The following is a 25,500-nucleotide window of genomic DNA, read 5'->3' on the forward strand; positions in this document are numbered from 1 at the left end:
GACTTACAAATGACTGGTGCCACCATCATGGGCTAAAACTCAATGCAAAAAAATGCATCATCATCCCCTTCTGCAAGGGCAAATCCCTGCACATTACTACATTAATAACACCCTAAGCATGCAATCAGTGGTGAGACATTTCTGCACACAGGCTGACAGCAACCTTTCCTTTCACCACCATGTCTCCACAGTGGTAAGAAAGGCTTTCTACATTGTCCACCTCATAAGTAAGGGGACTGAATCCAGAACAAGAGAGGTTATAACTCCCTTGTACGCCTCACTCATCAGGCCAATAACAGAATAAAATGCTACCTTTGGTATGTAACTTACCTGGCACCTGCAGCAAGACCTCAAAGGTTTCTTACAAAGAAAATTCAGGGTCTTCAGCATATGTTATATGGTGACAGACTGTAGGACACAAAGTATAGCGACAGTGATTTCAGACTACTCAAAGGCGACCTCTGTCTTGCATATAAAGCAATCTCAGATCCTGCTCTAATAGAAATGCTGCACATTCGTAAATTAAATGGTATAAGATGCTCTCACTCCAGAGAACTCAACCTAGTGACATCAACAGGACTTGCTGGAGAGACAGATACGTCTCACAGAGGTTACCTATCCCCTGGAATGAACTTCCAATTAGGGTGAAACAGAGCATACATTTGACAGCAGAAGCATGAAGTATTTGTCTTAATTTGTCCTAATTCTACCCAATTCAACACCATGAGGGATACACAGAAAGGGACGACCTATTTTGAGGTGGGTGATGGGGGGGGGGAGCAGATACTGTTCTTAGATAAAATACAATATATGTATCCTCAAAGCATTTGCTTTCAGTTTATTGTAAAGTGGTGTTTTGTCAGCTTTGGGTATTACAACTTGAATACAACTTATTTATTCTTTGAAATAAAAAAGTGAGATTGATTTTCTTTTCCATACATCGAATTTTTGTTTAGGTCATCACTGTATTGAAGAATTGTGTGGAAAGCTCTGAAATTCACCTCAGAGCATCTATAACATATGGTTTCCTGGTGCCTAGCAGCCCACTGATTAATTTACTTATTACAGGACAGTCTTGGTCAGTTAAGATGTGCTGAAAGGATGCAGGAAAAAGCAAAGTTGAAGAGTGATACTGAGTTTCTTCCCGTAATCATGTTTTTTGTTCAGGCAATCACTGGATGAAAAGGTTGTTTAAAAAACTTTGAAATGCATCTTGGTGCATCTAGAAACTTCATGGCTTCTGGGGGTCTAAAGGTTCCCAGACCCTCAGCTTAATAAAGTTATTTCCAATGCAGTTATTACAGTGCTGTCTTGGTTAGTTAGGATATACTGAAAGGATGCAGTTAAAATAAAGTTAAACAGTAAGACTAAACTTCCTTTGATCACGGTTTTTGTTCTGGCAATCACGGGATGAACAAGGTTGTTTAAAAAACTCTAACATCAAAGCATCTAGAAAACTCACTGCTTCTGGAGGGTGGGGATCTAGTGGCCCCCAGACCCCAGGCTTAATTTATTTCCACTGCAGTTATTACACTGTAGTCTTGGTTAGTTTGGGTGTGCTGAAAATATGCAAGAGAAGACTACATTTGTTTCTTTGTTCATGGGTTTTGTTCAGGAAATCAGACCCCCAGCTTACTGAGGTTGTTTCCTTCACAGTTGTCAGAATGCAGTCTTGCCTAGATAAAACGTACTGACTGAATGAATAGCTGCAGAACCCCTCCCCTAAAAAAACTTGAGATTAAGACAAACTGTGAGAAAAACAAAGAAAAGAAAAGAAAAAAAATAATCTTGGCAGTGGTGGTGGAGCTGTGGTGGATTTTTCCCTAGGGCATCAGTTTACAGACGGCTGATCCTGACAGGAAATTACGCACGGCAAAAAATCTAACTCATCTCAGCAGGCCTCAGCATACAGGTTCAGGACCTGTTCTGATGTTGTGTTCCATTGTAGACAAAATAAATGCAACAATCAAGTACATATTTAAACAGATGGCTGGTGCTAAATGATACAATCCACACTGCACTTCACTTTTTACAAATTTATGATCTGATTTTAGGCTCTCAAAAAGCAAGTAACATATCTGCTTTCATGACAGCTGCAAAATGAGCAGAATGCAAAACCTAGTATGAAACAGTATTTTACTTGGTATACATTTAGCAAATCGGTTTGTCAATCTCTGATTAAACAGACAACAAACCAAACACTTACCTTTATCCCCTCTATTCTAAAACCCATTGTTGCTGTAGAACTCAGTGTTTCCCTCCACTGCATGTAGCGTGGCTTCAGTACTGCTTTCTGCGTATGCTCTTCCTCTGTGGGTGCACCAGGATCTACCGCTATCATCTTTTCGTACATGTCCTTCCTCAGCTTTGGCTTCTCCCTGGCTTTTACCAGTTCCTCTTCTAAGTACGTCCTTTACATAAACAGAAACAAATAGGGGGAAAAACAATAATCATACATCTAGCTTCCTTCTACTGTAAGCAGCACTCTGAAAATATCTAAACTCATTTTGATAAAGATAAATAGCTTGCATCTAAGCCATGACCCATCCTTAATTTCTGGACTGTGTCTAGGGGAAAAACAAACTGTGCTTCATTCTTTTATAAAGGATACAATTCCCACAGTTACCACTTTCTATAGGGCTTTGAAACAACTCTTAATGCAGTGGGAGTGGGGGTTAGTCCCAAAAGTGTCTGCTAGTCAGCATTACACTGGCAACGGTAAGTGCCTTATTCCCATTAACGTTGTGAATGCAGTCCTTTAACCACCATAGCTGAAAACTAGGTGCATCTTATATCAAAACAGGACAATGTACAAACACAGGACAGAGTGAAAATGTCATCCACCATTGAGTTTTTCTTTCCAGAATAAAAAACAAAAATTTGTTTTATTTCCTTAGTATTTAAGATGGACCAACTGACAGGGTCTCAGATGTAGTATTAGATCTAGAATGTAAAATCAAAGTAAATCCACTGGCGTCCAGGCTACGAAACAAAGACAAAAGTAATTTCAACAAAGCCCGTCAGTAAAGCAAACCACAGTTTTAATTTTTAGTAACAAAAATCCACTCGGTTAAGCACTTTCATCTGATAGTTCAGACATCATCAGAACCAAGAAGAATGTTTAAAAGCCAAGGCTAAAAATACAAGTAAAATGACACACCAATTCAAAACCACCAATGATGGTTAGTCATTAAACACACCATAATTAACGGAGTAAAAGCTACAGTATCTCAGGTTTTCATGCAAACAAACCAGGTGTTATAAATCCACAACATGCTAAAGGGTTAATGCTCTTCTTTTCAGTTCACTAGAAATAGGAATGTGTTCATTCAACCCCGGGGCGATGGCTGCATCTAGTCTCATCTGCCACAACATTTCTTTATGAAGCAGTTGGTTCTGCAATCATTCGATAATGGTGTTACCTTAATTTGCTCAAGAATCAAGAAAACAAACTTGTTAAATTTTGCACAGCACATAAAGTGCCTTGCTAGTGCACTTTTGTTGTCTCTTTTCCTTGTACTTTATTGATGTTGGTAGATTCTTTGCTTCAAGCTATTATTAGTCTTACCAACATAAAATGCACAACATGTGCAACACGTAGCAAGGAAAATAATTTTCTGAGATCTGCAATTCAAATGTGTTGCTGCATCCCATAAAGTAATGTTGTTCAAAACTGCACCCTGCTTGTTTACCTTTATAGAACAGCAATAGGCACACTGTTGGCACTTCCTAGTTGTGGGAACACCGATACTCATGGGTGTTTTTTCCAAAACCACTTTGACATTTTGCTTATTCTTATATGTGAATATTGGTAAAGATTTAAACAAATGACAAATGTTGCTGTCAGACTGCAGCAACATCCAGTTTCTTTTTATAATCTTTTCAATTGATTTAGCATCTGTTGTGTAGTACATCACCATATTATTGTTACCTGAAAAAGTATTAGCTGTATTCATCTCAGTGTTATGTACCATATTTGTCATACTATGTTTAACAATTGGTGCATACCTATCCTGTCTCCCAATCCAAACTTCGTCAGCAATTTTCTCCAAAAATCAAGGGGGTAACCTCAATCAATAAACATGTTTTTAATCAATAAAAATTCCTCTAGACAATTTGAGCATTCAGATGTAAGACGTGATGCACGAATTAACTGACTTTTTACTACTTTTTTCTGATGCATTGGATGACAGCTTGTATAATATATGTATGTATTACAATGTGTAGGTTTCCTAAACACTCTTGTAGTGAGTGTGCCCATCCCCTTTGTTCAAAAATAAAACATCCAAATAATTTATAACCTTGTTATCCATTTTGTGGGAAAATTTCAAAACATTTGAACTGTTTTGCATAAAATCAATACACATACCTAATTGTTCTGTAGTGCCTGTCCATACAAAAAAATAAATCATCCAAAAATCTAAAATATACCAGGCAATAATTAGTGATTGAAATAATTCATTCCATTCCCACCAAAGCATAACTATGTTCGCAAAATGGGGGGGGGGGGGGCATGCTGCACTCATGGCAACACCCTGATTCTGTTTATAAAATTCACCCCTCAAATAATAAAAAATTATTATTTAGGACCAAATCGATAAAATTACAACAGAGTGTAACTTGTTCAACAGGTCCCAAGAGTCCTTTATGATATGTGGAAACCTGTATAATAAATGCTTAACCTGTTGTTATTCTAGATTACTCGAAGTTGGTGACTTGTGATCTCTTTACAGTAATTCCACAAGAGACTGGTCTGAGCTGGTTCAAATATATAGTATTTCAGTATAGTGAACTTCACTATGGTGACAAGGAAATTGTGTAATTTTATGGATTTGGTCCTAAATAATAATAATAATAATAATAATAATAATAATAATAATAATAATAATGGTATATTTTAGATTTTTGGATGATTTATTTTATCACCATCATTGGTGGTTTTGAATGGGTGTGTCATTTTACTTGTATTTTTAGCCTTGGATTTTAAACATTCTTCTTGGTTCCGATGATGTCTGAACTATCAGACGAAAGTGCTTAACCGAGTGAATTTTTGTTACTAAAGATTAAAACTGTGGTTTGCTTTACTGACTGGCTTTGTTAGAATTATTTAGATCTAGAATGTATTTAAATGGGATCTTCTGAGGTCTAAATACAAGTTATCGGTTCCCCCGTTTGCCTTCTTTTACCGATCTCATCTGCAGCAAAACAAAGTCTAAAGGATCTCAATCAGTCGGTACAACACATTTATCATCTACTACCACAACTTCAAAACGACACAAGGACACACATTCTCTTGTCTTAGTGCCTTTCATTCCCTATGCCTGACATCTGCACCTTGAGCTATGGTCTCAGTCACACCTAATTTGCCTTTGTTTTTGTAATTCCCTTAACAACACATATGGGGAGGCAGTTTTTCATAGTGTAACACACTGTATGAGAACTGTGTTACCTGATGCTATCTGGACATCTCACTTAACTAACAGATCAGAACTCTAACTGTGGAAGAGAACAGCTTGTAGTATACAATACAAACGTTTTTACGATTTCCAGATAGATGCTTTTTGGATCTGCTGTCCTCAAGGGATAAGTACAATCTTGACAGCAATGAGCATCCATTCTTGGCTAAACTATCCTGGGGAAGAAAACTGTCTCCAAATGGTTCAAGTGTTGGGAGCAAATATCGTGCCAGTATGTCTACAGTGGATAAAGGGAACAAAGCAGGAATATCAGCTTCCTGGCAAAGGGGGTGATTAGGCCTGTTTGACAGTCATTCCAGTAGCCTAGATAACTGCACCCCACGGACCTGCTCTCACTTCCCTCTGGCAGTGGCTATGGCCGACTAGGATGGTGGGTGGAGGGGATGAACAAATCAAATGAGCAGTTGAAAATGGCAACATGATTTGGTGGGGAGGACATGCAAACACTTCCTTAACTTACCCAAAGGGGACACTGGTGCAAAACACTGCATTTTGCTTCTGAAACTATTCCTTCAATATCTACTACAGCGTGTTACATTAGAATTTTGTGTCCAAGCTTAATTAAAACCCACAGTCATCCTCATAGCTGTGGCTCCACATCCAAGTGATGTACATTGTCAGGTAAAATTTGTTTAAAGGAAGGCAAAAAGAAAAGGGAACCATATTAGAGTAACAAGACCACTTGTTCCATTGGTCAGTATCATTGTAGCAAATACATACATAACAAGAATCCTAACCAGAATTCCATTGTCTTCTTCCTTTTTATTAATTTATTACCTTATTCCCATCTTACAGTCCATAATAGAGGGAGAGTCGAACTCCGCAAGCAGATCCTCCATTTGATTATAGGGCTCACCCTCCCGTTCCACAACTCCATAATAGGCTGGCACATATGAGCACAGACTGTCCTTCATCAACAGTTCTAGACATTGCCTCTCACATTCACAGAACTTCTTCAGAATTTTGCCATAATCTCCTGCCTTAAAGTTTCCTGCAAATAATTAAAACAAGAGTTGAAATTTTAGCATGGATTATTATCTAGTAGGGGTTATAATGTGTGCATACAATGTTGTCTTTTGTTGCCATAAAATAAAAAAATCTTACAATGTTATTTTATGTATAAAAGGTTATATCCTTCTGTATTGTGTGGAGCTTTTCTCCCCAAGCATCAAATGAAAACAGGTTCAACCCTAGCTGGACCTTCATGGTAAAGAAAGACAAATTTTGGCATGGCTTTCCTTGTAAAAGCAGTCAAATCTAATGACTTCTCTACATTAGCTACTCTTTACTAAATCTCTTCCTCTATTTACATTCAGTTTCCTGTAGGCATTGCATGTGTCTCACTAATGGCACAAATATAAGCAGCACTTCATAAGGTAGAAAGAGGATGTTAATGCCAAACTTCATGAACTTCCTAAAAGCAGAAAGGCAATTCTATATATACCAGCATTTCAACTTTCTTTAGAGAGAGAGAAAAATCCAGATAGGCACCTTACTACCTCCAGAGAGTTCAACACTTATACTTGCTATACAAGGCACAAAAAGAGTAAGCAAGCATTACATCTTACAGAAAAATACTAAATACACGATGGCAATGTTTCTAAAAATAAGCATGCAAAAAGGCCTTATGTGCGAGCTTTTCAAAAAGCAGTAATACTAAAGAAAACACAGTCAGTGTTTTCTAAATAACTTGGGATCCATCACGACCCCCTGCTGCTTCCTTAATTCTGTACACCTGCCAATCCATCCTGCTTCTGCATGCCCGCTCAGACATTTATGGAACAGCATAAAATACCAGCAGAGAAGACATGCTCCACATAGGAATATGGCATTTAGAAATGTGCCAACACGTTTGTTTCTTCTATGGTCACATACTCATTATAAATCAAGGATTTCTTGTAACTACATTCTTGGAGTCAAGAGGCAGCAGTAAAACAGTGTCTGCCCCTTTCCTGGTGTAGGAAGGGAGATGCACACAAGGATCTGACAGTGGACCCAAGGTACCAGAGACAAAGTTGATGGGCAGCCAGACCAAGAGGGATGGACTCACTTTCACCAGTATCATTGCTAGACCACACCATGCTCAAGGTCACTATTCAGAGTACTGACTAAGACAGGGATATGGAAGTCAGATGTTTTACTAATGTACCAAGACATACATGCACAACATTACAATACCCCTGCATATCTGTACCTCTAAGGGAAGCTTACAGAACAGCACAGGAAAAATAAGGTCTACAAAACCACAACAGCAGCCCTTGGGCACTAAATAGCAAATATGAACTAGCACTAGCACATGTCCTCAAAAGGAACCAAATTTGTATTGTCACCATACTTCAGACAATATGGTAATAATCACCAATTCTCTTATTTTATAAAGTTTTCATAATACGCCCATGAATACTCCAAAAAATGCATGGGTCCTTGTCCACCCATCTTGGATACAAATGCATTTCCATCTTTCCGAGGCTAAGGTTATTTGCTGTTAAGGATCCACATGCCTCCTACAAAAAGATCACACATTAAACCATGAACAGGCATTGCAACAGTCAGCACAATCCCTTTTCATTTATTGCTGGTGGCCTGTTAATTACATTATCACATCAATACATATTATTTTTATTAACACAAACCATCAATTTTAAATCCATAGTGTGACCTTCATTGATTACATTCAAGTATCATAACTATACCATTATGAAAAATATCAATGTTTGTTTGCACACAGTTTGGTAAATCTGAAGCATCTGGCACATTACTACTGAAACAGTTTCAAGGAAAGATTTATTTCACAGAAGACTTTATCTGCACTTATCTAACTGGACGCAGTATTAGGGCAAACTATGATGCAGAAAGTTTCTGAAAGGGGCAAATGTTTGGTGTTAAACTCTAAGAAGCTATTCTTGGAGCTCAGGAAGGTCAGTTATTTCTGGCTGCAGTAACTGCTACTGAGAAGCCAGTTTTCTAAGAGAGTTACTTAAGGTATGACAATGAAGGAAGCTCAAGAGGTACTATAACCAATTCAGTCATGAACATGAGGCCCTAAACTGACAACAAAGATGCATTTAAGGACTTGCATGAAGAATTTCCTTCATAAACTGTTTTACTGCAATGTGACAGGCTACTGTAGAAAACAAGGGCACATGAGGAGAGATGGCAGACATATACACACTGAAGAATAGACCATTTATCCATCTGCAACCCCTTTTTACCCATTTTTGCACAAAGGTTTGATCAACATCTAACTGCTGGGGGGTTAGCCCTGCCGTGGCTGCTCTTCCATACCCCGACATATACACCTATAACCAACTTAAGAGTGCCCACGTCCACCTACTGCATACCTAAACTCCAGCACCTGGAGAAAATCCACACAGGCACAGGAATAACATGCATACTGCACGCAGAAAGCACCCCAGCCAACATTAAATAAAATGGTAAAGTACACTGCAAGAAGTGACAAAGTGAACTAGAAACTGCATCCGAGCCATTGTCTTGACGCAGTACAGAAAACTCCTTCAATCAGTACAAGCAGGACTTCATTTTCTCAGCAGCTAACATGAGGAAAAATGTATGATCTCACATGCTATCAGGTTGACGGATCTGAGGTTGGGATACTGTCCTGTTGCTCTCTTGCAAAGACTGTCTTAAACAGGAGACGTTACAGAATGTGTGACTGCATGTTAGTCAGAAAAATGACGCAGTGCAACCTTGGCAACAGAGGAGGAATCAAAATTATACTTTTTTTGTTTACTTTGAGCACATCACTTAGAGGAGTTAGAGGAAATGCATACAGAAAGTTGTGCTCTGATGTAAAGGAATCATACGAAATACAGAGGAAATCTGACTCTTCACATAAAATACATATACACATCTGAAAGAGGGAACACTAGTATCTGTGGTTTAACTTCCACTCATGGCAAACTGCTACTTTCATTCTTGGAGTTTCTGCCAGTGATAAGACAATGCAATTGGCAGCACAAGCAAGTCTACAAAAACTACCTTCTTCCAAGTTACACTAATCCGCAGAGTATACGAGTTGTGTTCTCCTGGTTTTCTGACATTCCACAATAGGGTAGTATTGTCTGTGACCATTTACTTTGAATGTTGACAGAAAGCAACAATAACAGGACTGCTAACATCTCTTTGTAGAAAATCTACTGATCTACCAGGGAAGAAAAAAATGCAGGTCCTGGATTTTCAGTATGTGAAAATGGTCTTTGCAAACAAATTATGACTTTAACCCCTGGATTGGTATCGGATGGACAAGAAGGAAGTCACTGACTCTTCTTTATTAAGACAGGAATCAAAGGCAGAATAATATAATGAAGAAATGAGAACTCCTCTCAAAGATTTCTAAGGCCACCCCAAAATTTCAACACATACAGTTCTGCAGTGGAAACCATCAGGGGACAGGAAGACATGACTCTCACTTCAGGTACACCCATGTTTGCCTTAGATGGCTGTAGTAATCTCATGCATAGTGCTTGAGTGAACCATCCTCCAGCTAGGGGCTGATAGGAACCTCAAAGTAATCTCAGATTAGCAAATACTGGTGCCAAGCATCTGGCGAGTACTTATGGGAGTAGAGAAGAAAGATCATACAGTTAAGGAAGTGAAATGGAAGTGGAATCCTCCCCTGGAGAATTTCAGGCAGTATATGCGGGTTTGATGGAAGGGAATGTGTAGACAGGCATTATGCATGCGCTCTGTAATTAGAAAGGCAGCCTGTGTTAGAACAGGTATGTCTGCAATGTCAGTCATTTTTATTAGCTTCCTTGTTTTGACTAAGGGATTCATATTTGTGAAATATATCATAGGCTTCCAATTGGCCATCCTATTTCTGAAATCAGAAGAGCTCCTTCATCCTAAGTCCAGGTACAGGAAATGACTGAAGTACTTCCTGTCTAGTAACAAATCAGTACTACATCCCACATACGGCTAATCTCTTAGTATGTTTGGAATGGGATCTGGAATGAACGTTGACCACATTTCTGTTGTACAGCTTACTGACACTAACTGTTGTACCAAAGAGTCTACAGTGATGTTCACTTGTTGGCTGGTGAAGAAGAAAAATTGCTTGCCAACACCTGAAGGGATGGAGAGGTGAAAGAAACTGACAAAGCTGCATACCACTGTGGCAGGTGAAGAATTTAGGCTGCTGGGCTGTGATTTACTGCTGCTGCTCCTGCTACTACTGGTGTCTTGCCCTCTGTGACTGCTATACATTTTATTATTTCTTTTTATGCATTTTTACTTGGTCCACCTTTTTTATTTATTTATTTTTTTCATAATAAGAACACACAGAAAAAGCGACGGGTCTTTGAATATTTTGAAGACGGTTCCCTGCATGGTCTTAAAAGAGTTTTGAATTGGATGACCAATTAAAGAGCACTTTGTACGAGCATTTAACAGCCTTTCCCTATCATTAAGGTAGGGGTTGCACACTGAGTCATGCATATTTCCTTAAAGAAACACCAATGGTATCAGCTCTAAATGAGGCAGAAACATCTTCACTCCCATATTTACAACACAAGAACTAATTTTATCATCTGCTGGGCAAGGCTGGAAATTTTTTGAACAGTGCCACAAATCAAACTTTCAGTTAAGTTTTTAATCTGCTGAACACCTTCACTCTTAGAACTAACCACATCTTTAGTATGCTAGAGTTCTAAGAAATGAACAGCAAATCTGCTATTAATTTTGCCTTTTCTATTGGCTGGTAAGGTACTAAAGCAGCAAGATATTAGATCCGATAGGCTCTGCTGAGTCAAACAAAAAGGGATCAAGTGCATGTTTTTTATACAGGAATGTCTACTGCTCAAAAACCCTACAAAGATGGTTTGGTCTTTCAAGAGCAGGAGGGAACGACAGTCTCATGCTGTGAAACTACCTAATACACAAGCTCAAAATTATGCAAAAACTTGAAGTTACAGGCTTAGGAAACTAAATTTAAACAGAGAAGCATACCTATTTTAGGGGCAGGACAATTCTGCACAATCAAACAGCAGATCCCTCCAAAAGCAGATGTCTTCATGCAAGTCCAAGTCTTCCTATTCAAAATGTTTAATCTCAGAATTGGAAGAATCAAGCAACCTATTAGGCTTGAGCAGCTAGGTCACTACTGGAGATGTATCTGACATAATCAAGTTTCATTTGGTTAAATATTTCTTAAAGATGAATTGGGTGCCTTTTATTTAGGCTCATTAGGTTATTTTTCTCCATCCTTTTCACTTTTTGAAAAAAATGTCTTGGAAAAAAAACTAAAGATCATTTTTCTTAATAGCTGATGTTTGGATAAAAGATAAAGAATGAGAAGCAAAAGCTAAAGCTTTTTCACTCTCTTTGCTGATTGAAGGTTTTTAAATTCCGAGCTCCCCTAGCTAAAGCCTGTTAAATTTAGTACAATATCCACCATAAAGTGATTAATTATACACACCTCTAAACACAAAGTAATACCTAAAATGAAAACCTTGAGGAGGCATCTGATGCTTGCAGGAGCAGCTATGTGTACTTTTAGCAACGGATGATATTAATAAAAAAAGAAAATTCCAACAGTAGAAAAAACATATTCTGCTGTTTTTCATTAGCAAAATCGAAAGATCACTGAATGACTGATGAACTAGCGAAGCCCACTAGATGGACCACTAATGTTGGATGGCAAAAACTACATAAGTGTACAAACTGTACTCGCTTTCACTGCTAGGCTCTACCACCTCTATTAAAAATATCATGCTAAGGTACTGCTGGCAGCTTGATGGCAGATTCACATAGCAGATGCAAGCACTTGAATGAAGTACTTTATCTTTAATCTTTCAGAGGCACAAACAGTGTTTGCTAATGTACAAAGCCCCTTTTGCAAAAGTGAAGGTTTGGTACCCATCCTTGTTTATGTGCGAGTGGTCTCAATTTTTAGCTTGCAGCCCAGCTTCTCCCATCAACTATATGTGGGATGTCAAATGCTCAGTTTCTAAACTCTCCAGGCAAGCTTTCTCTCTAAATTCAAATTTCAGATGGGAGTTGGATGCAACTAAAATGCCACAGCATTTTCTGGGCTTTTCTCTATCCTGTGCAACTCACTAGAACTCGCTATAATATTTTCGTCCTGTAGTACAGGCATTTCTGACTGACTGACTGTATATCTGAATAGGGAAATGCAACGAGAAGATGTCATCTATGTTAGTCTGGCCACAGTAAATTGTATGCACTGCATATATGACTACTAAAGATCCCCCCAGTATAACTGTCTCAGTTTATTACGCTGATCAGAATACAAGGCAGTGCAGAGAAACATTACTAGACAAAAAAGGTTCAGGCAATGCAATCCATCATGCTAGTTTGTGCAAAAGAGACCAGTAAACAAGTTACACCACAATCCATTGGATCTGGTAGAACCTTGTTGGCAGGCATTTCAGATGACAGTCCAACAGACTTCTATACAAGTTTCATAAATTTTAGGAAATGCATCTGCTACAAATGTTTCCGTACATCTCAGACATTTATCCTATGAAAACTGTTGTCATGCACAGAATTGCCCTCAGACCTGTGGTGCAAGGTAGCAAGCGACAAAGAATGCTATTCCAAAGCACAGAATATGTGTGTCCTCAGGTAAACAAATAGCTTTCTCGTGTAAAGAAATGGGTGATGCCAAGACACGATATTATAAACAGATTAAGGAAACATTAGCATGGGCTGTTGCCATTTTTTTCCTGAGTGTTTGTGTCTTCCACTGTATCCTCGGTCATGAAAATGTAGACAACGTTAATCACACTTACACATGTTTTGTCTGTCAGTTCGATTACTTCAGGAAACTTAACTCACACATTTAGCATAATTTGCTTCTTTGAGGAGAAACCAAATCTGTGCCAACTCTGCTGCAAGCATGTTTTGGTACTGGATAGAGTTCTGCATATTCCTTTGGACTGTTGTTATGATAAAGATTTTACATGGCACAACCCTATACTGATTATTCAGACTAAGGGGATTTTCTTGGTGACTACAATAACCCTCTTACACTTTCTTTGCACTTTGCTATTCACAGATATGATTGGTGTATCTTGTCAGCTTTGATAATTAGGCCCTGGATACATCTTACTTTTTTCCTTAAAGGAAGAAACAAAATAAGTCTGAATTTCTTTCTTTACTCAAGTCTTTTGTTCAGGACACCCTTTCATTGGATAAAAAAGTTGGAAAAAGGCCTTGAAATGCACCACAGGGAACGTAGAACCACCTTGGCTTACCAGTCCTAGTCACTATAATTCAATTTATTTCTCTACAGTTAAGACTTCAGTCACTATTTTAGTCCTTACTCTGCATTGTGTATACACAGCTGTGCTCACTATAACAAACTATAATTTAAAAAAAAAAAAAAAAACAGAATAACAGTCTTACATAGGCTGCTTGTTCTTAATCTCATTGTGATTTCCATGCTATTAAGTGGCATCCAGATGCCACTGAATGGCCATTTTTCACTTCTAGTAACACTTTTACCAGCGAGTTGCCAAAACAAAAAATGTTTGGGGAACATGCTGTAGACATCCACTGTAGAGATCATTGGTAGTGAGAGCAAGACATCCAGCAACAAAAGCTAAGCAAAAGGAGACAAGAACTTGAGAAAGCAGAATACTTTTACAGCACTGCACTGCAAAATCTGGTGTATGTGAGTAAATCTTTAAAACTAGCCAGCAAAAAATAAGTATTTCATGAGAGAAATGCAAACCCATTATTTTGTTTGTATTTGCACAGAATTCTATTAAGACTCTGACTTCTGTAAAATACCACCCAATGACAATCATTTCCACAGCTATACAGATGTTAAGTATGTTTACACCACAACTGTGCCACTTCCAAACACTTAAAAATGTCCTAGTGCATTTAGTTTTGGAAAAGTAAACAAAGTTGCTATAGAACTTCATAAATCAGCTGTTTGCTGTAAAATGTGTGGAAAGATCCACTGCATCTGTAAACTGTATTTTGCATATGATCTTTAATAAGGCTTTCACTCTATGTTCTGTTTACTTAAGGGTAAGACGGACTATGTTTTTTTTTTTTTTTTTTTTTTTTTTTAGTGCAGGCAGATTATTTAGATGTCTGATAACTCTGAATACATTTCTTTAATTTGGGGCACAGACTTAACATCTTTGCTGCTAGTGGTTGCCGCATATACCCAGAAGTCTTTAATGTCATGCAATACTCAGAATGGAATACTTTTATTAGTTCCTCATAGGGGTGTACAAAGTGGACTCTATAACAGTTGTAGCTACAATAAAGCAATTTCCCATCCAATTCCCATTACACTAAAGAACTTTCTACCATTTATTTACAGGTCCCACTGTGACACAGGTACATAGGTTCATAGGTTCATACTAGGCTATCTGCCCAAGGGCATTTATAAGCCTAGCCCAGAGTTTTGTGGCTTTCGCCACCCCTTTAGTTTGGAGGATACTATGTCCATTATTTTGCTGTGCCTTTGTCAAGCAGTGAAACTGAGATAATCCCTGGGGTATATCTGCGATCTCCCATCCATTGGTCAAGATTTCTCTTGAACAAGGCCAGCGAGGTGCTCTGCCTCACATGTACCGGGATTTTGTTCCACAGCATAGGGAGTCTCTGGGTGATGAATCTGTCCCTCCAGCACGTCCTATTAATAACCGTGTCAAGGTTTAGGTCTCCCGCCCTTGCAGTTCTGAGGGATCTGGATTTTTTGAGGTGAAGCATGTTCATCAATTCTGGGTTGGACATGGCCTTGTATGTCAGGCACAGGTCACCTCTGAGCAGACGGTAAGCGACTGAATAGAGCTGAAGTTCCTTCAGTCGGGCAGCATAGGACATATTTTTGAGACCCTTTATCCTTTTGGTGAGGAACTTTTGGGGCCTTTCCAACTGCTGCAGGTGTCGTGTCAGATACATTCCGAATGGGGCACTGTACTCAATTATTGGTCTGATGAGTGATGAGTACAGGGGGACGATGACTTCCCTTGATATAGATGTGAATCCCTTCATGATCAGGTGGGCAATGTAGAAGGTCTTCCTAACTACTTTGGCGATGTGAGTGTCAAATGAAAGGTTACTGTCAACCTGGGTACCCAGGTCCCTGATAACCTCTTCTGTGCTTAGTGGGTTGCCGCCTATATGGTATCTAGGGGTAACCTTGTTTTTCCCGAAGGGTATGACTATGCATTTTTTGGCGTTTAACTTTAGGCCATGGCTCTGGCACCAGTTATCCGTTTCTATAAGACCCTTTTGAAGGATATCCGTGTCAGATGTGTTCTCAACTATGGCGCCCAGTTTGCAGTCATCTGCAAATTTTGTCAGCCATAATCCTCCTGTGTTTGCTTGTACTTCTGAAAAGTAGATGCCGAACAGGAGAGGGCCCAGGACTGAGCCCTGTGGGACACCACTTGTGACAGGCTTTGAGTCTGACATGGCGCCAGCAACTCTGACCCTGTGGGTTCTGTCACTTAACCAATTTGCAACCCATCTTGTGACGTATGGATTTACATTTAAGCTGATGAGTTTTTCAATGATACCTGAGTGGGGTATTGTGTCGAAAGCCTTTGCCAGGTCGAGGTAGGCTGTGTGGACTGCCTTGCCCTCATCAATGGCCTTGGTGACTGTTTCGAAAAAGTCAACCAGGTTTAAAAGGCATGATCCGCCCTTGACAAAGCCAAACTGGGTCAGATCCAAGGTCTGCAAGTCTCCTATGTCTTTATTTATGAGTTCCATTATGATCCTCTCCATAGCTTTGCAGATCAAGCTTGTCAAACTGATGGGGCGGTAATTTCCCGGGTCGGTGGAGGCACCGCCTTTGTGAAGTGGGACCACAGTTGCCGTACGCCACTCCTTAGGCACGTATCCTGAGGTGAGGCTAAGATTAAACAGCTGCCCTAACTGCGGGTTTAATTCCTCATTGAGTTCATGGTACATAACCTTTATAAAGCTTTAATCAAAATCTAGCCAATCTTAACTAAATTCCTCGGCTACAACTGCATGAAACTACTACAACAAAACCACAAACTGCCTAAATATGTTACAGTGTAGTGGGCAAGGTAGGCCTTATGCTAGTTCAGTAACCCAAACTAAAACAAGCATTTTTTGTAGGGGGCAAGTTCTTATGTACTCTACAGACCCTTACTTGTGTATACTCACTTTAAGGCTGTTGCATCTCGGGGGGTGGGGGGGAGGGTGGCTATGCCACTCAGTAAAAAACAAATACTGTCCCCCATTCTACTACTAAGGATGCTGTACTTTCGGACTGTATATTACTTAACATATTTTAAGACTACACACATCACAACTATCTTTAGCACACAAGTCACACAAGGAATATGCATCCAGCAAAAATGCTTGAGCAGCTGAGAAATGAACTAACAGGTGTTATACATGTAATACTTGCATTTTCAATATCAAACAAGATCTTTAAAGTTATCCAAAGGATAAGAAGTTTATCTGCTGTGAAGGTTTAACAAAGAGAATATGTCTGGCAGTTTACATTAGAGGGGTAAAGCTAGCAGTTGCTAATCAACTCCACCCTTTAATCTTAGGGTCAAAGTCTCACAGCTTCCACATTCAAACTGTACATCTTTGAGCTCATCACTTATGCCACTGTTCCCAGACCATCCCTGAAAAACATGTATTGTTTGTAGCGGCTGCAGGTATCAGACGTATGAATACATGGCAAACATGTCTTACAAGTAATTATAATTTACATGACAGACTAAAGGTAAGGTGTGAAACAATCACACCAGCTGTGCGATAGTTAACTGAATAAACACACAAATACTTACTGCTGGAAAACAATGAGGAAAGGTGTTTTAGATTCCCCAGAATACTGCTTATTCTTTGTATGAGGTCACTGTCAGAACTGGTAACGATATTCATATGCTTCACCCAGTTTCTTTACCATATACAGCCTTCTGTCAATCTCATGCAAGTTTAAAGATTGCTGACAGGAAGATCCCCCCCTTCATATGGGAAAGCCTGTACAAATCTTTGTCCCACATACATGCCCATATTTAGCTTTATTATAAGCAATTATGGATACCCCCTCCTCGTCCATTCTATGAAATCTACACAGATTGCTGACAGCTATTCATGCAATTTCTTATATGATTACCTTCCATTGTGACATCGTCAGCCACTCACCATCTCTGTAGGAGGTGTCTCCAGAATTTGACGAGAGCTCTGGAATGGTCTTGACCCATGAAAAATGTGGTCACCACACCAGCACCACTGCCCTGCTAAAAAATCAATTATTAGTGCACCTGGCATCATGGTAGTCTTCCATACTGCCATAACACATGGCCCTTTCATGCACCATCACAGCATAACCACTAGGTCTTCTAACTAGTGACTATATGCTACACATGCTAGCAATGCACAAACAGCAAACGTTTACAAAGACAGACAGACACAGACACACACACACAAACGCACACACAGACACATACTATGGGACACTCTGGCATACTAATCTACAGTCAGAGTGGGGACAGAATTTGACTTAACTAATTAGACACAATTTATAAGAAATTCACTGCAATCAAACATCAGGAATTTTGCAGAGCTGCTAGGGCTTTTTACTTCCCCTTCCTTAAAGCTACGCAGCAGTCTGTGATGCTAATGGTACATGTACAGAGGCACAAAAGATGGCGCGAGTATTCTGTTATTAAAGACAGACTACATGACATGTAGTAAGTACAATTTAATGACAGATTCATAATAATATTCAGTCTTCACTTTGGGCTCATCAGAGCTGGAATAATTAGAAAATAACTGTTTTGCCTTGGTGTATACAAGTTGCTTCTGGTCAGCATGAAGACTCGGTGGTCAAGCTTTCTATCTTGGGGTTAAGTCCTGATATTTAGCCACTGTGTGAGTGCAGTCTGCTCATTCATTCTCTTTCACAGTTTTCTTATGCCAAAAATTAGTTGTCAAGACAAAACTAAACCCATCACATATGTAGTGCATTTATCCTTGGCTATGTGACTGGAACAGTGTCTGAATAGGGTACAAGATGAAACAGCTCACTTACCTCAGTAAAGAATTAATTGAAAACACTAAACCATTCTGTTTCCTCCGAACTAAAGTAAGAGCCTTCTGCAGTGTTCTCCTGACTAACTTCCAAATGTCAGTGGCATATCACTTTTCAGAATCTGCACCAAACAAGCAGCAGCCAGTGCAAAGCAGACTAATATGAACGCTTTTTAACAAGTGCTAACCTTTTACCCAATCACAGGATGGGGCAAGACCAGGGAACTATTCTGCTGGCAGTCTCTCCTTGCTCTGGGAAGGGCCAACCCACGATCATATCACAAAGGCAGCCATGCAGTGTTTTTTGAAGTATCTGTCGATTCCCATTCCAGATCGAAGCTGGGGGGGGGGGGTACACTGTTAAAACATAAATAAGCTCTACTTTGCTATATGATGGGATACTCCTACATGGATAAACGAAAGTTTAGCAGGAAACTAAAAGTGAAACACAAGAAGACAACCATCCAGCTCCTGAGTAGTTACTGCAGCCCGAAAGCGAAACCCTGGATTCCAAAAGAGTTGTCAATTCCACCACTGAAACTCAAGTTTGAGACAAGGAAGTAGGAGCAGAGGACTCCAGAGGATGGTAATGTTGGGGCCACACTGACTTGAGGTACCACTGTAGCTTCCTCATATGCAGCCTGTTAACATGAAGCATGGGAATAGCAGAGACCATAAACCTCAGAACCCTGAACAATTCCCTGGCTGTAAGAGGCCAGAGGAAGGAGAGAATGGAAGAAGGCCGTCAGAGACAAAACCTTGGAACTAGGATGGGAACCCAACATGGGGATAGACCGAAGCTTGTCCCCCCACATAACATGACCCTGGGAGGGTGTCAAAACCAGTTTCTTGAGATTTATGGTAAACTCCAGACATTGCAAAAGACATGTGGTGAAGTAGAGATCCTGCAACAGACTGCTGAGAGAAGGAGCCTAAATGAGCAGGTGATCCAGGTAGAGGAAAATCTGTATCCCTCGAAGCCTGCAAAAAGCAATGACAGGAGTGAAGCATTTGGTGAACACCCTTGGTGCAGTCAAAAGGCCAAAGAGCAAAAAAAAGAACTGAAAATGTGATAAAGAAACTGATAAAAATAAACCATTCCTAAACATGCGGTGAACTGGGATGTGAAAGTATGCATCCTTGAGGCCCCAAGAAACCATGAATGCCTGTAGAAGAACAAGGAGAAGAAAAAGAGCAAACAAGGTCTGAAGAGACAGCACCCAGAAAGAAGGGACCTTGAAAAAGGCGTTGAGCAGAGAAAGATCCAGAATTGGTCTCCATGTACCTTTCTTATGAGGAACTAAAAACATTCAGCAGTAAAACCCCTATTCCACTTGGGAAGTTGGAACAGGCTGAATGATGCCCTGATCCAAAATGAACTACAAAACCTTTGGGAAATGAGGAAGCTGTTCCAGATGAGGATGTGGAATGCCTGAAAAGGGGGGGGGGGTTCCAGATCATGAAATACCTCTGACGAACGACAGACTGCACCCAGAAGTCCAAGGTGATTAGACTCCAAACTGGAAGGGACAGAGAAAGTTGAACCGACTGGGGGGACCTAGCTGAGGGGGAAGAGAAAGTCAAATCTCAACTAGAGACAGGCTTATCCTGAAAAGAAGGGTTCAGTGTCAAAGGAATTAGAGGATTTAGCAGGGGGAACAAGTCTAGACCCCTTCTTACCCTTGGGAAGTGGGTGAGTCTACCTACACACAAAGGTGGATTAGATGGGTAATTCTTCCGGAATTTGGGTATGGGGAGACAAAAAATACATACAGTTCTTGCAAAGCCTTACCCTTATCCTGGAGGGACACACAGATCAACAACAGCTATCCAATTTTTGCCATCTTGGAGGTCATCCAAAACCTTGGCTTTAATATCAGTTAAAGCCTGCAGACATAGCAAAGAATACTGTCTCATCACAGAACCAAAAGCAGAAGCCATGAAAGGGGCATCAATTGCATTTTATGGTATGATGGGCAACCTGAGAAGTGAATCCATGCAGGAAAAGAGCTGAAGCCTTCCAATCAGAATTAGGAAGGTCAGAGACCATCGAGGCAACCTGAGAAAGAAGAGACAAAACATACCTGGTCATGTGGGTTTGGTAATTGCTACCATGAGACAGAGAGACAAAGTCTGGGCACGCTATCAAAAACATAAGAAAGCACCACTCCTTAATGAATATAAAATGCTCCGAAATAAAGTAAAAAAACTCATTATTTTTGATCGTCAGAACTATTTTTCTACACTCCAAAACCATAACAAAAACAACCCTCAAAAATTCTGGAAAGGAGTCTCTACTCTCCTCCACCCTAGCAAACCAGATACTCCCACCCCTGACCCTAATGCTCCAGAACTTTATTTAGCCACACAATTTAATTCCTTCTTTATTGACTCTATTTCCAAATTGACCTCCTCATTCTCAAACACCTCCCTACCATCCAATACTCCCTTACCCACCCCCACTCTCTCTACATCTACAACCACTCTCTCTACATCTACAACCAACTCCCCACCAACTAACTCCTCTATCCCCTGTTCTACACAAATTCCTTCCTCACTTCCACCTCAAAACTCCCCCCTTCCTGACTGCACTCTCTTCTCATTAAATCCCATACCTACATCTACTATAAAGAAACTGCTTCAGAAATTGAAACCATGTACCAATGCTCCTGACAATATCCCTTCTTACTTTCTCAGTATTGCTGCTGAAACTCTAGCCTACCCAATTAGCATCTTAATTAACCGTTCCCTACAAGAATGCACAGTTCCCCAAATATGGAAACAAGCCTTTATTTTACCTCTACACAAAGGTGGTAACAATAACAACATTACTAACTTCCGTCCCATAGCCATCCTATCCCCCATTTCTAAACTCCAAGAGAAATGCATCCATCTCCAACTCCTTCCTCACCTCCTAGACAACAATCTTATAACTCCCACACAGCATGATTTTAGACCTAATCATAGCACCATGACTGCCCTCCTCTCCTTCCTTGAAATAGGTTCATAGGTTCATAGGTACATACTAGGCTATCTGCCCAAGGGCATTTATAAGCCTAGTCCATAGTTATGTGGCTTTCGCCACCCCTTTAGTTTGAATAAAACTGTGCCTATTATTTTGCTGTGCCTCTGTCAAGCAGTGACACTGAAGTAATCCCTGGGGTATATCTGCGATTTCCCATCCATTGGTCAAGATTCCTCTTGAACAAGGCCAACGAGGTGCTCTGCCTCATCGTAAATAAAGCCCATGACTCTGGACAAATTGTTTCCACCTTACTTCTTGACCTTTCCAAAGCCTTCGATACCATTTCACACAGCCTCCTCTTAACTAAACTCTGCAAACTCTACCTATCCTCCTCCTCTATCCTCCTCCTCTCTGAACTGGTTCTCTAGTTATCTATCTAATAGAAATCAAGCGGTAAAATGGAAAAAAGCCACTTCGTCCTTCCTTAACACCCCTACAGGAGTTCCACAAGGCTCCATACTGGGTCCTCTTCTCTTCAATATTTTTATTAATGACTTCCACAAATCAATCCCATTCTCTAGCATCATCCAATATGCAGATGACTCAACTATCATCTGTTCTGCCTCATCTATCACTACACTACAAAAACTTACTCAAGATGCCTTCTCTTCCACAGAGCTATGGATGCTAAGCAATCACCTGGCTCTCAATGCCACCAAGACCAAACTAATGTTATTTACTCCTTCCAAAGTCACTCCCCCCAACATGAATACATTCTTAATTACTAGTCAAAACAACTCTCCTCTAGAATTAGTGTCAGAGACCAAACTACTCGGGGTCAAAATCGACGATCAACTTAAATTTAACTCCCACCTGCAAATAAACATCAAAAAAACACATCAAAAACTTGGCATGCTTTACAGCCAGAATGCCCACCTCACATCTGTCACTAAAATCACTCTCTCTACTTCCTTCCTTATCCCCTCCCTTCTCTATGGCGCACCACTACTAACTAATCTACAGTCCTCACTAAAAAAACAGCTACCTCCTGCTATAACAAAATTGCAAGATTCGCCACCAGCCATAAATCCTCCACTCACCACTTTCTCCCTCCATAAACTAAAATGGCTAGAACTTCCTAATCAATTAACTTACACTCAACTAACTCTAGCCCATAAGCTTATTCTAAACCCCTCCCTCTGTCCCTCCCTTTCCTCTGCCTTTAAAATGCACCTAGCTAACAGAGTTCTAAGGTCAAATAATCAAAATCTACTGGAAGTGCACAAACCTACTCATCCCCCAGGCAAAAACCTTCTTTCCTTCAGCCTCGCACGCCTCTGGAACTCCCTACCTCCACTCATCCGCACCACCTCTAACCACTCGACCTTCAAAAAGTCTCTTTTCTTGCATCTAACATCACAGTGGGAATGCTCTTGCTCCCACCCCACATAACTAACTCAACTTAATATCTTTCTATACCATATTCTATTTTTTTTAGCTACTATGTTTGTTCTCTAAACTGTACTAAATTCTACAATTGTTGTATTACTATCATGTTACTTCTCAATGTATTAGCTGTTATGACTGCTATTCTGTATTGGATTAGTCTTTACTTTTATTGTACCTACATAGTATTAATACTCTCTGTACCTAGATATTATTAATACTCTCTGTACCTAGATTGTCACTGTCTAATGTTGAATGTTTATTTTGTTTTGGAACTTTTCTCCCCAGGACTCCATTGAAAACGGGTTCTTTAAGGCCCAATGGACTATCCTGGTAAACCAACTGCAATAAATAAATAAATAATTAATAGCCCTGAAGGACAAGGTGGTAGCAGTATATACTTTTTTACCCAACTGTTCCCTGGCTCGACTGTCCTTAACTGAAGGAAGGAGCTTAGTAGAAAGCAAAAGGTTAGAAGGCTTACCAGCAGAAACTGAAACCACTGAAGGATCAGCAGAAGGACACTTGCACAAAAATCTGCAATCCTTGGGCACCTTGTAGAAAGTCAGGTTTCTTAGCAAGAGTGGACCGAGAATCAGAAGCCACAGAGGCAGAAAAGGTACCCAAAAGGGCTGCCAAAACAAGTGGAACAGCTGATGGTTTGAGAGTCTCCATTTGTAAAAGCTCATATCTTTTTTGAATATCAGAGACTTGGGAGCAATGCCATTTGAAGTACTCCATCATACAAGCGATAGTATCCCAAAAGAACAATTCTGTCAGGCAGGGTCTAGGCTCAAAGAATCATCTTCCTCTGTGCCAGAGTCTACAGAGGAAGAAATTTGAGAAGAGTAAGCTAGGGATTCCTTCCCAGAGTCCAAAGTCCTCATCTGAGAAATCCAATTCCCTAGGCCTCTTAACAAGAGTGGAAGACCAGGGAGGAGTAGGGATTGACATCCCTAGAGGAAGCTTCAAGGCCAGCAAAGTATTGGATACACCCAGAGTAAAATCCTGCCATTCATGTTGGGGATCTGTAACTATATGGGTGACATGTTTAGTTTTTTGCTTCTTCTTGAGCAGGATGTCCACCCAAAGGACTCTCAGTGGTTCAGACCCTTGGCAGGATCTTCGATAAATGTAGTAGAAATGACCTCCCTGACTAAAATCTATGGAATTCCTCTCACTCAGCTGAGGTTCCCCTCAACATCCTGAACAGATGCTGTAAAAGCCTCAGAGGACATGCCAGAATTCAGATTCATGATGGCCTCCAATGGGGGGGTAGCAGCAATCCAAAACAAGCACTGGATGGTCTTCAAAGCTTTCACTAGCTTCTAGAGAACCATCCGGTGGGAGGCTGGACAGCAATTAGATCAGGCCTAGTCTTTTTGGCTTTCTTTTTAGCAGACTTCTGATCAGCAGGATGGAAGGATTCCAGATGCAACACCCTGAGCAGCAGCTCATGTCATTGGTTCTCAAGGAATTCCCCTCGCACCTTCAGAAATAATCAGATGAAGTACTCCTCAAGTCTAGAACAGACGCTGGAAAATAAGCTACTATGTACGGTCCCAGGGACAAATGCTTGACAGATGGAGAACTGTGTATGGTTGTGGGAAGCACTACGTAAGAGAGACACTGGTTGCGATAATGTTTATGGGGACTGTACCTCCCACACTGACATTTTCCCTTCTTGGATGACATGAACAAACGTAAACTACAATAATGAAAAGATATTGAAAAGAAACCCCAACGGGGCACTTATATGAAAAAGGCTTGGTAACCAGCACAGCAGAAGAGTATTCAGACCAATGTCTGACAATAGCATTCAGACTGCTGGCAAAGTAGTTCTGAGTGATTGCGTCCTTAAGGCTTTAGTATACTGGCTGGACGTTGGGCTATCCTTAAGATCCCTTATGTACAGAATACTGCAACAGTAATTCTCCACTGATTCAGGTAAGTGTAAGCCGTCAGTCTCACCAGCCATATCTGTAAAGCCATGAAATAAACTAACTTAGAACGAATCAATAAGGACATACAAGATCTGCAGAATCTAGATGGTTCCAACTTAACCTTGTCAAGAAGAGATGAAGCCTTCTTTACCATGTTATCTTCTCTGAAAACTCCACCAAAGTCTGGGATGAAGGGCTTTGTCCATATTACTTATCTTTTCTTAGTCAAAGCATTTGATATCATTTCCCACTCTTGCATAATAAAACAAGCCAAGACAAGTGACAAAACAACCACTTTGTACTTTGCTGGAATGTTGTCAAACAAAATTAAACCTGGAGCATTTGTCAAAGTTCAGTTCCAGGCCATCTTATAGGTTCATAGGTTCATACTAGGCTATCTGCCCTAGGGCATTTATAAGCCTAGCCAGAATGTGTTTGGCTTTCGCCACCCATTTTAAATTTATTTTGCTATGCCCTTTTTCGAGGTTAGTATACTGTGCCTCTGTCTAACAGTAACACAGAAATGATACCCGGGGTAAACCTACGATATCCCATCCACTCATCAAGATTCCTCTTGAAGAGAGTCAATGAGGGACTCTGCCTAACCTGGACTGGGATTTTATTCCAGAGTGAAGGGAGC

General features: G+C 40.2%; 1 protein-coding gene across 1 annotated transcript in view; it reads right to left on the reverse strand.

The window, feature by feature from the left end:
- The window catches only part of ITPKC (inositol-trisphosphate 3-kinase C), a 251,225-nt gene that overhangs the window by 54,301 nt on the left and 171,424 nt on the right, over positions 1–25,500 (reverse strand). The window contains exons 3-4 of the mRNA XM_044067282.1: positions 6,255–6,468; positions 2,207–2,411 (exon numbers count right to left, since the gene is read on the reverse strand). Coding sequence (XP_043923217.1) covers positions 2,207–2,411; positions 6,255–6,468 — 419 coding nt within the window. The remainder of the gene's footprint in view (positions 1–2,206; positions 2,412–6,254; positions 6,469–25,500) is intronic.

The sequence above is a fragment of the Protopterus annectens genome, chromosome 1.part0, assembly GCF_019279795.1.
Source record: "Protopterus annectens isolate FY-2018-M chromosome 1.part0, PAN1.0, whole genome shotgun sequence".
NCBI classification, from domain to species: Eukaryota; Metazoa; Chordata; order Ceratodontiformes; family Protopteridae; genus Protopterus; species Protopterus annectens.